Below are 15,670 nucleotides of genomic sequence, written 5' to 3' on the forward strand. Positions count from 1 at the left end.
AGCCGCATGCAATCGTTCCATGCACGATTTTGCATTTAGCACGAGCAATCCCTCGTGCGGCTATTTGGTTGCGGACAAATCAGGAAAGCTCCGGTAATTCCCAATCTGATTGGCCATTATCTGGCGGGGCCTGTACTCTAAATTTAGAGAACAGGGAGCGGAAGACGACAACAGCTAGGAGCCGTTCTCGTCCTGACAACGACGTGAAATGATCATATTTGAGGTTAGGTGGAGGATGCACGCATCTCACGATGAATTTTCAATTTGCTCTTCAAACATCCACACTGTTCATACCAATTTTGTCTCTTTCCATGCTGACCGACTTGGAGTAATCTCGAAATTATTATAATAACGGGAAATAATATTTTCCATAACGTTCTCGTAGCCGTCGTCGTGGTCGTCCTTGCTTAAGGTCCCTATAATACCGTAAACTGATGGGCCAAGGCCAAATGACAGAGATCGACACTTCTCGGTTATGAACTTCTGCTTTCTTTGACAGGGCATGGACGTGAGATAAGAAATCTTAAAACAACCATTCTTCTCGTTTCCGTGAGTATAAATCGTGACTGCTACAAAATGTGCTTGTCATGAGATTTTGTCCCCATGAAATTAACTTGTATTACAGACTGGCTTCAAGTATTATTTGATTGGACTGCAAAGCAGTTTGTGACTTCAACCCTGTATTGAACCCATTCCCCTTCATTGCTCGGTTATGAATCAAAGTATGACCACTTTTCCCGTCTTTCAAAGCCAACAAAAAAGTGAAATTTCAATGAAACGGTTGTAAAAACAACACGATGTACATGTATTTGGGACGATTTCGGAGAATAAATAAAGTGGAAACTCGTGTTGAGGTGATAGACACTTTCCGATGCATTAGTGTTACTGTTAAAAAGTAGGTATCACTCTTCGTCCAGATGAGGTTAAGTGACATGGGTCCAAAATTTAAGGTACAAGGAAGGGTTACGTTTTTGCAAACGTCGGCCGTGTAGCACTTATATTTCAACACACTTAACTTTTAGAGGGTAATGTGAAGTGCTAGTTTTCTACCCATATAAACCATGTGAGCGTTAGCCCTACTAATGGAAATGGGCCGCCCACACAAGGACAGAGAAAAACTCTGCATCTCTTTTGTGATCTAATCATTTGAGTTTTAAGTACTCGCGACGATTAATTAAAGTAAAAGTGAATTAGTTCTGAAAGTTTAAAAGCTTCAGAGTTGTTGTTTGTTAGTTTTTACTTGTAGTTTATGCATGAACTTGCAATAAGGAAAATACCTCTGCCAAAACAACGATGACCTCCAAGATGACTATAGTTCCTCTCATGAGCAGTTTCTAAAGGATTTCTTCTGCGGGTACCGGGACAGAGATTACGTAAAGCAAATAAAAAAAAAGGCCCAAAAAAAAACTCCAAAAGGCTTTCCGGCCGGTACATACAGAATGACTATTTCCAAAGTATAGTCGATACTGAGCCGATGATGCCTTAAACAATTTTCTTACCGCATCTGATAATCTGACATTCGCATAAATCGACCAACCAAACAGATTCACTCTTCCTTTGATCGAAAAGCCCTTGTAAATAAACGGGCCACCCGCTATGCGCAAATCAAAGTCGTCTTCTGAGTATGATCCCTAAAAAGAACAAATGACGTCATAACAAATAAACAGCCTATACAACACAATACACTTATACAATATCTAAGTAACTACTGCATTAAGTAATTATCTAACTAGACAAATTTAGCTACTTTAGCGCTACAACATCGGATTTTAAAGACAAGCTGTAAAGACACCGTACTTCCTTCCTTAGGCTAAAGAAGACATGCGCCTTGCTTACAATGAAAGACCAACCCGTCAACCACCTTGAAACAAGAAAAACGTACTGTTTAGATACAGTCATAGAATAAATACTCACTGAGGCGCCTTCAGGAAAGCCTGTTTCTGCTATTGGAGGCGGAATCTGGAAAGTGAATCCCAAGAGACGAATGATCTTGCCAAGAGTCAAGGCGTCAATGGAAGCGTAAAAGAACTGAGGCGCGCCAACTCCAAAATAACCGCTGCCACCAAAACAATGACCCTGAAAATAGAGTGGAAGTTTAATCAAGATTTTCTCAAAGGAAAAACCTGACGGCAATGGAAAGGCATTTAACGATTGATTTCAAGAAAAAAACCAGATCCGTTTTCTTGTTGCCCTCCAAAAATAGACACCTTGATGCTTTTTAAACATTTTGGGGTGAATCAACAAAGGAACGGTTGATCCGTTCCAAGTTGAAAAGGCCGTTCTTAGTTGGTGACTGACATGGATTTAATTCAAGTCAGGCTTGGCCTCCTGAGAAGTTCGGGCGTCCGAGCCAAGGCGGTTGCAATATTAGTGACCTTAAGACACAAGGGCATTTTCGTGTCTGGCTTCATGTGACCAGATTCCAGATATTTGAGTCTTTTAATCACTGTGGTATGACGGCATCGAGTCAAAAAAAAATTGAAACACCAGCTTCCGGTTGCTACTTTGGTTTTGGACGAGAGGGAAGGGTCTGGGCGTGTGCTTCAAAGATTAAGACTTACCTCATTATTAAAGTCTGCTGGTATAAGACAATCATATCCAAATTCCACTCGCATTCCAAATTGCACACCAGTAATCGGTATGGGAGCCCCAACTTTATAAGTCAACCTATGAATTGAAACACGATTTATGATAAATTCCATATACTCAAGTAAAAGTAGCAATGAGCCACAAGTCCATAACCAGAAGTCTCAATCAGTGACGGAATGCAGCCCATCATTTTTCAGTAGTATCTATTTTAAGGACGGCTACTGCTAGTTTTTTTTTTTTTTTTTTTTTTTTTTTTGGGGGGGGGGGGGGTGGCGAGCAAGGGGAGTGGGGGGGGAGGGGGAAGGGCTACTTGGTTGCAGACCAATAAGAGACGGTGTGGTCATCAGGCCCAATCTGATTGGTCATAATTTAGCGGGACCCGCATTCGAAGTTTAGATAATACAGTAAACTGATGGGAAAGTGTCTTATTCTTGTAGCGCTGGAACAATAATTGGGGGAACTGTAAACTGAAATCAACAAATCAACGCAAATTAAATCAAATGTTGGTTTTTGAGGACACGGAGAAAAACCTCTCGGTGCCAAGCCCATGCAAAAGAGAGCGGAGATTGACACTTCTAGGTTATGGGCTTCTATATGAACCCATTAAGCTACCTGGGGCCGCGGTTGCGCAAAGCCTAGTCAGCGCTAACCATTGGATAAGAGGTATCAAAACCTATAGGTTTCCATGGTATTTAACACTAACCATGCTTCGAGCATCCCGGGCCTGTCCATTATCTAACGACTAAAGGTTTGTTTCTGACTTTTATAATAATTCTAATTGCTAAAATAAAATAAAAATCAAAGCCAAGGGCTGTTCTTTCCCGCGGTTTCTTCCCCATCGGCTGACATGGATCTTCAAACACTACAATGTACCTTCAAAAGCATACAAGCACTCTTCTGATTTTCTAGGAGCCTGAAATGCTTCCGAAATGAAGCTATGCTGCCAAGCAATATTCCTTACCCAAGAAATATGTTTCCAAATCCAAGAAATGGAATGAAAAACGCTTTTCGCCATATACCGCGCATGCCCAATTTGCCACCGACTTCCTGCTTTTGAAAATCGTAGTCCAGTACACCAAACAGAAACAGTTCGCTGCTGGGAGCTTTGATACCATCGCGAATAATGTCTCCATTCACTGGAACCTTTATATCGACACGGAATCCTAATTTGACATGTTTAGCAGACGAGTTCCAATCAGCCTAGGAAAAAAAGAAAGACACGCAATCAGTTCCCTTGCCTACATATTCGTGGGTTAAGTTAAAGGCCCTCGCCCTCAATAAAAACACCTTAAACGCTATGAAATTTAGGGAGGAGTTGACGAAAATGGCGAAAATTCGCGTTACTTGGAAGGAAATCACCACCCAGATGGTGAGAGCCGCACAAACTCGCAAAGCCTACAATCACAGTGTGCCTTTTCCAAGGACAGACCATTCCATATACAGAAAGGAATGCATTTTTACAGTCCAACAAAGTTTAATGAGCTATGGTTGAGACAAGGGGCCTATGATTTGTAGTCCTGCTGTAGTTAAACCCTTGACCTCCAGCAAGATAGTCCAACGCTGACACATTAAACGACTTAGCTCAATGGGTAGAGCATCCGACCGCTGATCGCTGCTACGGAGGTCGTAGGTTCGATTCTGCCGAGGACTCTGATTTTTCAGCTGCCCCAACAACTAGTTTCTTATTCGAAAGGCGCTTGGAATTTGACAAAAAGTAGGTAAATTTCGGCTATAAGTCCGATGAAACGTGCGTTTTCCGGGAAATCCGTACAAACGTTTTGGAGTACACCAATTGGTGCCCAATTTATCGTGTAAGAACCTCCGCAGTTTCCTGGTTTGAAATGGATATTCCAGTGGTAAGCGCAATTTCTTCCGCTCCAGTTTATTTGAAAAATATCATTATCAAGAGGTCACCCCAAACACAATTTCCAGAAAAAATGGAAAGCTTTCTTAGCTCCTTAAGAAAACGTAAAATTGTTTTCGATGCCGCACCTTACCTCAACAAAAAGCTCGAGCTTGTGAAAGTAAAGTCCGTCGTAGATTCGAACATTCGCGAATCCAGTAGCGATTCGAATTTTACGATATTCAAACGTTCCATAGATGTACCACTTAACTGTCGGACCAACAATCAGCTTCATGATCTCACAGAATATATTTCCATTGCAGTCCTTGGGCAGAACGACTTGAGCGGCAGCGACAATACCTGTTGAGGACACAGGAACAGATTCATTTCCCACAATTCCAGAGGATTTTTTTCCTTTGCGCAAGTGGCGTACTCGAATAGCCAGACGCAGGAGCTCATTAAGAGGAGCCTCTATCTCCCATACTTGGCCTCGGAGTCAACCCTTTCCCAAGTAGATTTATTTATAGAACACCTCCCTTGGGAGATTCAGCACGCTCACTGTTGTAAAAGCCAATCTCCCTTGGGAGATTCAGCACGCTCACTGTTGTAAAAAGCCAATCTCCCTTGGGACATTCAGCACGCCCACTGTTGTAAAAGCCAATCAAAACAGAGCTATCTCAGCGTCAAGGGAATTCTGATGCTTTTCGCGGGAAAAACTTGTTCCTAAAAATAAATTTACTCGGGAAAGGGTTGACTCAAGGAATTAGAGGAGATAGAGGCTCCTCTTGATGAGCTCCTGCCAGACGCGAACACGCGAAGCGAAACTAAGCACTGCTATATTGAACAAAAAAGAAAGGGGAGGTAAGCACGCCTCTGGTACAACACCGCTATTATCACCAATTAAAGACTGCTTCGTTTTAGAAGAATTATTTGACAGATATTCGCAACGACATCTTAGGCTGGTTTCACTCGCGACTCAAGCGCAAGCTTAAGCGACGTACGCAGACCCATCTATCTATCTATTTAGTAAGACCCTATTGTGAGGTAGTTTTTAGTTCGCCACCCTGCTCCTAAAAGTTTTTCCTCCGGGTACTCCGGTTTTCCCCACTGTAAAAAGATAACTGATTTGATTTACGTTACTTTAATTAGGTTTAATAACATCCTTTATATATACTCAACAAAATATCGTATTTCTGATTGGTCAATAACGGATCATATCATATATATCATATATCTTTATTTACCCTCGGATTTTAAGAGTAGCTTGGTGTAGCTAATATCTCCGAGCATTTACCCTCCCAACCATGATACACCAAAGAAGACAGACCACAACACCGGGAACTACATGCCCTACTCTTTACGACAAGTGTGCGGGTTCTTTTACGTCCCACAGGATTATGAACATTGAAGGGTTGTGAGACGGGACCTCCGGCTTTATCGTCCTTATCCGAGAAGACTAGAGAGTCTAACCATTTGCAGATGTAATTACAAACGCAGCACTTTCTCCTCAGTTATTTGAAGACCCTGAGTGTTGGTCCAGCCGGAGTTGAACTCACGACCTCCAGCGTAACAGCCTGGTGCTCAACCAACTGAGCCACCGGTGATGCATAAATGGATTTTAGAGTGCAATACCGAAGTTATGAAAACACAGCATCTGAGTTACTGTGTTGAGTATATTGAGTATATGGACTTACTCGTATATTTCGTGATTTATGGTCACTTGTGGTGTTTTGAAAGTTCTCAAATTGCACTCGCCCACAGCTCGTGCAATCTTGAGAACTTTCAAAACATCACTAACCTAAATCATAAAATGCACTCGCGTTCATACGATTTCCTGTACCAGTTCGTGCTCCGGGAAAAAATCAGTTGAAATTTGCAGAAAAACGTTTTGTGCTTCCTTTTTGATACGACGTCGCGGCCACAATGTTGGGGGCCCAAACAAATGCAACGGAACTTAAATTCGATTCGTGTTTAAAAATGCTTTTCTTTGCGGTTCATTTAAAAACTTCGTAGACCCAACTAACGTCTGTACTTGCTACAATAACAAACTATACACACCTTGAGTGATACTCGAGAAGATAAAGCTGTTCAGAGGTTGTTTAGAAAACTTTGTCTCTGAATCAGTAAACACTTGCTGAAATCCTAGTTCTGCAGGCGGACTGAAAGATATTCCGACCTTTCATGGACAAGAAGGAAAGAGAACAATGACGTGAGAATTTTGAATGTTCCCCAAAGTGCACGTTTGTTGGCTTTTAAAGGCAGGTGAAAGAAGAGAGGTACAAATCCCAAGGCCATGAAAGTTGAGTTGTGTGAGGGATATGGTTTAACTTACACAGCCAGTTCAAGAGAAAATTTAGGTAGGTGCGTATGTCAAGGCCATTTAAGAAGTTACCTCGCCTGCCTGCGTTTTCTCCAATGTCACGACTTGTGGTCGTTTCGTGCCTTAGCTAAGTACTATAGAGGCTTAAGGTCATGATCACATCGAGTGCAAATGCGGCCCTGATGGTACAACACATTTGAGGTAAGATAGGTCGGTACGAAACGACTTTTGTGCGAAATCACAGGACATCTATAGGACAACTATAGGACAACTGTATGCCTCACTGATTTGGCGTTATAGCCACATTGGTAGCATATTGGAACCAATACATAACGATGACAACAAATACTCATAAAGATACACCAGTGTGCGCACGTGGAGCACCACACTTGAACTTTCTTTGGAAAACAAAAAAAATAATAGGTTCCAAAAAAAATTATCTCGTTAAAAAATATAACATTTCGGGCTAGAAACTGACCTCAAATTCCAATCCAAGTTTGTCCAAAAAGTCCACTCCAATCCCAGACAGCTTCTCTGCCAGCTTTCCATACGACTCACGGTCAAAAGAAAACCCGACAGCAAATGCGGGGCGAGCAAATCTCGTCCCTGTCAAAATCTCAACATGCACAGGGACACCTGCAATGTCTACTGAAGCTGTGAACCTGAAAAGGCCATTCTTTTCCAGTTTCCTGAGAATCTCTACAGGTTGCAGGGTGAAGTCCCACAGACCAACTCCTCTGTTAGGGTAAAACGATTCAGAGAAAAGTTCGCACAAGTTATTCTTTAAAATCGACAGATAACTTGAAAGTCAGTTTGGTGCAGAGATCCGTTTCAAGGATAGCATGGCTTTCCTTTCAAACTTAGGAAAATGTGAGTTTGTTAATAAAACTGAGTTCACCACTATTGCATGAGGAAAAGTAAATCAGAGCCTTTAAACAATAATTTGTCAACTTATTTCTGTCAACTGTACTGAAGCTAATGCGTCTTTAAGGACGTTCGCGCCCATTGCTACTGCGCATTTTTTCGCGCATGTCACGCACACGTCATGCATCGCAGACCACGCAGGTAAACACGATGCTAAAGACGCAAAAATTTTCCACAAGAATAGAACGCGAAAGTATGTGGCATCATGGGATAGCTGTGGACCCAGGTCTTCTCGGATATGTCACGCAATGGCGTGACAGTGCGAATAAACAATCGCTTTGAGAACTTCGCAGCGATTTTACTCTCTTGAATGCCCGGTGACCCCCATTTTTCTTTCCGTAGATCACTTCCTTTCTTGATTTTGTCCATTTTAACAAAAAACAAAAAAAATCTGTACGTGAGAAGTTACAAATATTTGGCCTTTTATGCTCTCGTGCGACCGCAGTTTTCTTTCTTAGACTAATATGTGTCGTTTTTCAAGGTCTATTTCACCTCAGAAAAGACATCAGCTGCAAAGGTTAATTTAGTTATATTAGTTATGTTGAACTGAGTACGTTTACCTGATCTAAATTTCACTAATGTAGTTTTTTTATTGCTGACAGTTGTAAGCTAAGATCGTCTTAAAGTAACGCAATCTTCTAAAAATGCACCTCATGATCTCGAAAACGAGCACGGTGACCCCCCATTTTTTTTGCCTTTTTGGCAAAAGTAGGCCATTACCTTTCTGCGTGGCAAGTTTTAAAAAAATCTGTACGTGGGAACGTTTTGGGCGCGAACGTCCTTAAATACTTGGAATGGGTAAAGATTGTTGTTGATATGTAAAATCAAGTATTCAAAGGCCCAAAGCAAAGTAGTCAATTTCACCAACGCAACGCAAGTAAATTCGGCCAGAGCTCAGCGAAGGAGAATGCGCATGAGCAGGCAACACGCAATCAATTTTTGTTTCGTTCTGAATGGCTTAAAATAAGAAGCAGGATTTGTAAGCAAGACAGGAAGAGGGGAGAGAACGCATCCCCAAGCCCCATGATAGTTTTTTCCCATACATTTTAACTTTTGCGCCATGCTGTGAAAGTTATTTTGGTCTCGTGCCCATGGGACGCGCATCATGACCACGTGCTAAATTTCGACTGAAAAAAATTATCATTGGAAGAGGCCCTCGCGAACAATAATGAGACATCAAAGCATCCACAATTGAAACGATGCAGCCATGAAATTTTGGTTTGTTTTATGCTTGTGTTTGCCATTGCCTCGCTGGTTTAAATTCAGTTGATTTGGGATATAGAAAAAGAAAATGATCATTCAACCATCACTTACTTTAGAGCATCGACAAGAAAACTTGGTATACTATTGGGATTTAGACCGAAGGAGGCCATAATGTCTTTAAATGTAATACTGGGAGCTGTGCCTTTGCCATATACTCCTCCGCTGATCACGTCTTTATAAACCTCTGACTTAAACACCGCTCCTGAACTTACGGTGAAGTCACCCTTAGCTTTGAACGTCTGGGAATTGCCCTCGGTGTAGTAAGAGAACCTAGGAAAGATAATTGATAGAGTCATGCCCCGATAAACTCCAAAAACGCCAGAACATTGCAACTAAAAAGCGGAAAGATGAAGGGATTCCATGTACAACAGATCCTAGTAAACACTCTTAATCAATACTGGAGCTGCGTTCTATACTCCTCCAATACAATTAGAGGCTGTTGAGAGCACCGAGATCTCTGCGTCAACAAGATGGACGGATACAGAGCAAACTATGGCGACCAGCAGAAAAAATTGAAATGCGAGGACTGTCGTTCAGTAGGCTTGCCTCCCGAGATTTCAAGTCTGTCACTTTCGTGGTATACAGCTTCCCCAATGGAAAGCACAGCCTCCTGTCTGGCCGCCAAAGATTTAAGTTTCATACGTGGACGAGTAATGTGTGGAAATACCCCGAGCGGCACGTTTTGGGGAGTCTACTTGGTCGTAATCCTTGCCCGCCTTTCATGGGTAGGTGGTGGGGGTAGGGTTAGCTTGTGTCTTGACCCTGACGTAAGACGGTTTCCCCTGAAACTCTGGTTTTCCCCCTTAACAAAACCAGAAAATTACATCCCGCTATGGAGCAGTACTCCACGAACGTAGATGGAGTTATATCACTGCGCTCTTCGTAACTCGTTCCCTCATGAAGCACGGTGGGATGATTTCCAAGGCCAGGAGGTTTTTTGTGTTTCTTTTGACAATTAAGTCTCTCCAGAAGTCCATAACCCAAAAGTGTTGATCTTTGATGGAATGAGATTCATCAGTTTACGGTGTTATCTATTTTTACAACGGCTACTACTATTTTGCATTAAGCATGGGCAATCCCTCGTATGGATACCTGGTTTTATGGACCAATCTGAAGCATTGTGGTCGCCAGACTCAACCTGATTGGGCATTACTTGGCGGGACCCGTATTCCAAATTTAGATAACACCGTAATCTGTTGGGTCAAAGCCAAATGAGAGGGATTGACACTTGTGGGTTATGTACTTCTGGCCTCCCTTGGTTAACCAAGTTATTGATAAATGACAAAGCAGATTGCCTATTCTGCTTACCTCACAGAACGCAAAACATAGCCGGGATGAGGGACATACTCTTCCGATTTTGCACATTGGAACTCGAATTTTCTTAAGGCCTGTGACTCATCAATCCAAATGCTCATAGCTGGTACATTGTCAGTCAACGGTGGTCTAGTCCACTCCGGAAGAGGATCGATCTTGGAGTAATATGAAGCTCCGTTGGATACAACTTTGCCGATGTTCAGTGGGTCGACGAGCTCAAAGCATACCTAAAGCATTAAGCAATAAGAAAACTGAGAGCAAAAAGGAAAATTTCGAATGCCGAATTTTCAAAACAAGCGCATTGTCAGTTGAGAAACACTGTGTGGTTAAGTCAGCACAGCTAATGATTCTTAATAACCTTTGTAAGCTGCTTCCTTCCATAATCGTCCCTATCGTCAGGCTCCATTTTAATCGCAAAATATCCACTTTCCAGTTCAGTTCGCATGGCATCAAAGTTTGAATAAACGGCGTAAGGGATGTTGCCTTTCATGCTTCCAGTAGCCGAGAGTTTCTCTGTTGCTTCACACTCCAGAGCAATCCATGAGTTTGCATCTGCTGGCGCTTTGTCTGGTTTGTCCGGCTGATAAGCTAGCAAAAGCGAGAGAAATAATTCACATGCTTTAACAAAACTTTACTTGGAGGGCCATCGCCTTCTGCCTAACGATTTAAGGGTTTATATGAGCCTCTTTTACCATTACCATAGGAGAACATTTAGAACAGGGGAATTTCATGCTTTTATGACAATAGACCTTTTTACCGATACGGCGGCCATTTTGATTTCTATTGTTTCGAAAGACATGATGGGATGCCCGGGGGTGGGGGCAAATTAATATGTATTTGCCCCCTGGGCATCCCATAATGGCTATTCGAAACAATAGAAATCAAAATGGCCGCCGTATCGGTAAAAAGGTCTATTAGCACCATGCCGTTTGCCGTTTGCTTAACCTCTAAGAGGTCGGAGCACAAGACCGGAAACTTTATCACCCACGGAGTACCATAAAGGGAAGGGACCAACAGTTTCAGTTCCTCACCCAAGAAGACTTGAAAGCCATACTATTTGCAGACAAGATTAGAGAGTCTAAACTTCCTTGCTTGTTTTCAGACCCTGAAAGTTGTTAGTCCGCCCATGACCTCTCGCATGAAAGTCTCGTGCGCTCTCCATAGAGACAACTGGTACGGTAATCTTCTCTTGCACGGAAGACCTTTTTGAAACTCTTAAGTCTTTACTTACTCGTGCATCCATCTGCCTGTGTGGGACATGCGCTTTCTTCCACTAACAACCCGCTACAATCGTCTCCGCCGTTGCTTGGTGGTGGATTGGTGCACGTACGTGCCCTTCTTTTCGTCCCTTGCAGACAGAAAGTAGGCTCTGAGCATGCACTCCACGCTGAGTACGCTGACCAACCTCCGTTGATAGCACCTGCAAGTAAAATGGACGTCATCGAAATAAATTGTTAGGAAGCTAGAGAAGATTTTACAACTCATGCAGCTATGATTCATATTACTTATCAACGTATTAATGTTCAACTGATACAAATTTCCAGTTAATGCAAGTGAGGCATAAACAATTCGCTTGAAGTTCGGTCATAAATTGCTTATTCCAAAAATGAATTGGGGGGTCACCGACTTTGTTTCGGAGAAAAAGGCAAGGTAAAAATGCCCTAATTTCGATGGGTGTTACGAAAATTAAGACCCTCGAAAACTAAGACCTAAGTAAAATGGACGTCTGTGAGCAATGTTTCTAGTGCTACTCTGTTGGTTTGGATACTGATAGTCACTTATCTTTTCGTCAACACGGTGATAAAATTTGTAAGAAGCTTTCTCAACGCATAGCACTTCTCAGAAAAATCAGAGTTTATCTGACTCATAGGCAAAGACTGTTATATTATAATTCGATAATTCATCCTACAATAACCTAACCTAATGTTATCTGGTCATGTTGTGATAAAGAATCTTTGAGTATTGAAGCTGCAAAAAAGGGCGGCTAGGGTTATTTTGTCTGCCGATAGAGATTCGCCATCTGTACATTTATTTAATAAGTTAAAATGGACTCCTTTTTATGAAGAAAATAAGATGAGAAGTTGTTTTCTGTTTCCAAACTTATTCAGGGTAATTTACCCAATTATGTAATCAAAATCTTTACTGTTAATAATCAAGTCCATTCTAAAAATACTAGGTATGTTCACTTAACTTGGTTTGCCCTAAGTATATACGTGAGACAAAAGGTGGAAAGTCCTTGTTGGTTACAGCTTGTAACTTTGGAGTAAGTTATCTTTAGAATTACGACGTAAGGATTCTCTTTCTGTACTTAAATCACTTTAGTATTTAGCTTGATTTTAATTTAATTTAATATATATTAGAATTTGTAGATTTGATAGTATAGTTTTTAGATATTTCAATTCTGATTTTTTTTCCTAACTTTTGAGGGTCACAAGTTTATTAACTTTTAGCGGAGCTCCGCGCGCGCCGAGCACCATAGCTAAGAAAATATGGTAACCTATCGATGCAAGAAAATTAACTTTTGGTCACCGTACGTCCGTCCACCCGTTTATGTATGCCGATGTGACCAGTATCACGTGACCATATCACGGGATCAAGTTTAGAGCTCATATCATCGAGGAGGCAATACTCCAGCTGACACTTTAGCTAGTTTACAGCATACATCTTGGATATTGGACATCAATGTTCTGGTCAATTGACACCTGCCAAAACAACGTATCCGCTGACCAGTATCACGTGACCATATCACGGGCTCAAGTTGGATCTTATCGAGGTCAGCTTTTTTTAAGTTGACCGCTGACCAGAGACCGGTTGTTGATTGGATTGCAGGCTCAACCCAGGTCAGACACTCACACCTGAGCATAAAGGAGGCTAGATTTTTCACGCTCTTTCCGTAGCTCGACGCGGCTACAAGGCAATGCTACGTCAACAAAAGCTCTTGACAGTCGACGCTTTTCGTGTTCAGGTAGAAAACTGTTCGGAAAATATTTTTTCCCTGCTTTTTTTGCTGGTTTCAATGCAGGTTTGACATATGATAGCTGTAGTCCACACTGGCGGCTACGCAGTTATTCAAGTCAAGCATCGGAGGGATATAAACTTAAAGATTAGTTTGATCAGAAATAACACACAAACAGCGGTGACAAACAGATATAAACGCATCCTTCTTGAAATTATCTTGACGTTTCCTATGCTTCTGCCTACATCTTCAGAAGTGACGGTTAATACAAAATTGGAGTTTAAATATAAAGGATTACTAGCTAAATCTGATGTTTGTCACCGCTGTTTGTGTGTTATTTCTGATCAAACTGAGATGGCCAAAGAAAAAGAGTATTAAAGCTAAGGGTTTATTTTTAATTTGCTTAGTGCTGCTTTTTTCTCTGAATTGCAATTTTTGCAACTAGTCTTATCTTAAGATTTATCATTTTGAATCTAATTAGGTTGCAAGATGTCTGGACGGCCTATGACAGAAGAACAGAAACAAAAGCAGAGAGAAAGAACCACAAAACGGAGGTAGTTACCCCACAAATTCTTTTCTTGGATACTAAACCGTTTGTTATTTCTGCGGATGAGTTATTTCAAGTGGATGCAAATTTTTAAAAAGTGGTTTTGTCGTTTTTTTCTTTGTTCAGGAATGAAACTTGAATTTTTATTCTAAACTGGAATTAAATAACAATCATCTGTACTCTTTTTGGACAGAAATAATTGATTTGTTTGCTGGTTTGTTTGGCTTCAAAATGCGGGCGAACAAGAGGTTTTTTTAGTCCGTTCGCCTAACTGTTTTCGATGTTCCTCGACAGTGACAAGGAAAATGTGCCCTTATGTTATAAACACGAAATCGCAATGAGTTCTCGTAAAAGTAAAGAGAAATATCACCTGCTTAAATTTTCAGAGGTTCGTTTAGAGCACGTACAGGTAATTCGTTGGAGATCTTGTTTGAAGTTTGTCCTTTCTTGCCGATTCTAGTTCTGAGCCAAGCTGGCGTGTTTCAATGAAATACATCAAAATGTAAATGATGTCGTTTTCAGAGATAAAGTGGAATAAAGTACATCAATAAAACTCATTTTTTGACCTTAAGGGTCCACTGACGTATTTTTTGGGGTGCGTTGCTAAGGATATAACGGTTAAGTAATTTGAGAGAATTTGTCATTATTTTGTTCAGTTTCCAACTTTTGTAAGCCAATGACCCTAAATATGACGTCATCACGCCACGCTCATGGTCTCGTGACCAATGAAAGAAAACTCTAAATTTGTCTCCGTGCTACGCAATAAGGGGTATTTAATCGATGGTTTGATAATTTGTATTCGTTTTGGCATCCAGCCAAGCTTGGTTTTACTTTTATTTTGAAAAATGTTCTTTTTAAAGACATAAACGGCACTCAGCTTTTTCTCAAACCGGAAGTTAGTTCGTTTACGCATGCGCAGTTGATCTGAGAACGAGCGCGAGGAAGGGCGAAGAAACACCTTCGATGGAAACAACAGTTCGTGCGGTAACTTTTGCTTGTGAGTGGGTTTTCTTGTCAGCTCACGATATGATGACGTCATTTATCGGAAGTAACATTTCACTTCCTTAGCAACGCGCGAAAAATCCGTGTGTCACATCACGAGCTATGGTAACGTCTGTGATTTCTAATTGTAGCATGACTCCTATTCCCTGGTTTTTGACAGTCGACTCTGAAATGGCTTCTTTCCTTTTCCGTTCACTTGCTGAGAATTTGCTCGTTTTCTCTTAATACTCTTTAAAGCGTGTGTACTTCATCTTACCTATTAATTTGCTTTGTTTTCTTTAGAATCTTTAGATTCCAGTCGATCACCCTTGCCCCACGAGCCGGAAAATATGACATCTAACAAGCTGCAGACTTGGCAGGATCATGATGTAAGGAACTTAATTACCTCTTCGGCTGATCATAAACATATGTTTTGCGTCAAACAAAGGAAAACTGAGATTTTCGACAAAATCGCTACCGACTTTAATTCTAGCCACAGGCGAGCAGTGTATGCGGAAATGGGGCAAGCTAGTTTAAAGAGATCAAAGACCATAACAGCAAAACGGGAATGACCGGAAAACCTTAAAGTTCCACGACGAACTTTTGCAGTCTTGCACGTCACCACAGGCGAAATTTGTGACAAAATGGAAGAGCTTTTTCCCATTAAGAAATTCCCGTAAATTCACACCGAAATTTCCGAAAGCGCCCCCTTGTTTTCAACAGCACGAAGAGGCGCGACAAAAATAGTTGGCCATTCGGAATATGCTATTCGAGATTCAAAACAACAACTAGCGATCGCCTTACGTCTAGGGTGAAAATGGGCCTTTAAAAGCACATTTGTTGAAGGAGCTAAACAAGATAGACAGAGTATACTCACCTGGGCAAGAGGCAACTTTACAGCTCTTTGCCTGACTATACTCTCCTGAGCAGTTC

The 15,670-nt window shown here is 41.4% G+C and overlaps 1 protein-coding gene across 2 annotated transcripts in view; it reads right to left on the reverse strand.

Moving 5' to 3' along the window:
• Positions 1 to 15,670, reverse strand: part of LOC138002345 (uncharacterized) — a 68,887-nt gene that overhangs the window by 44,492 nt on the left and 8,725 nt on the right. For both annotated transcript variants that reach the window (XM_068848408.1, XM_068848414.1), the window contains exons 5-16: positions 15,615 to 15,670; positions 11,485 to 11,673; positions 10,612 to 10,841; positions 10,248 to 10,480; positions 8,991 to 9,209; positions 7,231 to 7,489; positions 6,491 to 6,608; positions 4,587 to 4,792; positions 3,551 to 3,789; positions 2,562 to 2,667; positions 1,915 to 2,076; positions 1,500 to 1,631 (exon numbers count right to left, since the gene is read on the reverse strand). The exon at positions 15,615 to 15,670 is cut by the window's right edge and continues 115 nt beyond it. In XM_068848408.1, coding sequence (XP_068704509.1) covers positions 1,500 to 1,631; positions 1,915 to 2,076; positions 2,562 to 2,667; positions 3,551 to 3,789; positions 4,587 to 4,792; positions 6,491 to 6,608; positions 7,231 to 7,489; positions 8,991 to 9,209; positions 10,248 to 10,480; positions 10,612 to 10,841; positions 11,485 to 11,673; positions 15,615 to 15,670 — 2,149 coding nt within the window. The remainder of the gene's footprint in view (positions 1 to 1,499; positions 1,632 to 1,914; positions 2,077 to 2,561; positions 2,668 to 3,550; positions 3,790 to 4,586; positions 4,793 to 6,490; positions 6,609 to 7,230; positions 7,490 to 8,990; positions 9,210 to 10,247; positions 10,481 to 10,611; positions 10,842 to 11,484; positions 11,674 to 15,614) is intronic.

This window comes from Montipora foliosa, chromosome 1, assembly GCF_036669935.1.
Source record: "Montipora foliosa isolate CH-2021 chromosome 1, ASM3666993v2, whole genome shotgun sequence".
Taxonomy (NCBI): Eukaryota; Metazoa; Cnidaria; class Anthozoa; order Scleractinia; family Acroporidae; genus Montipora; species Montipora foliosa.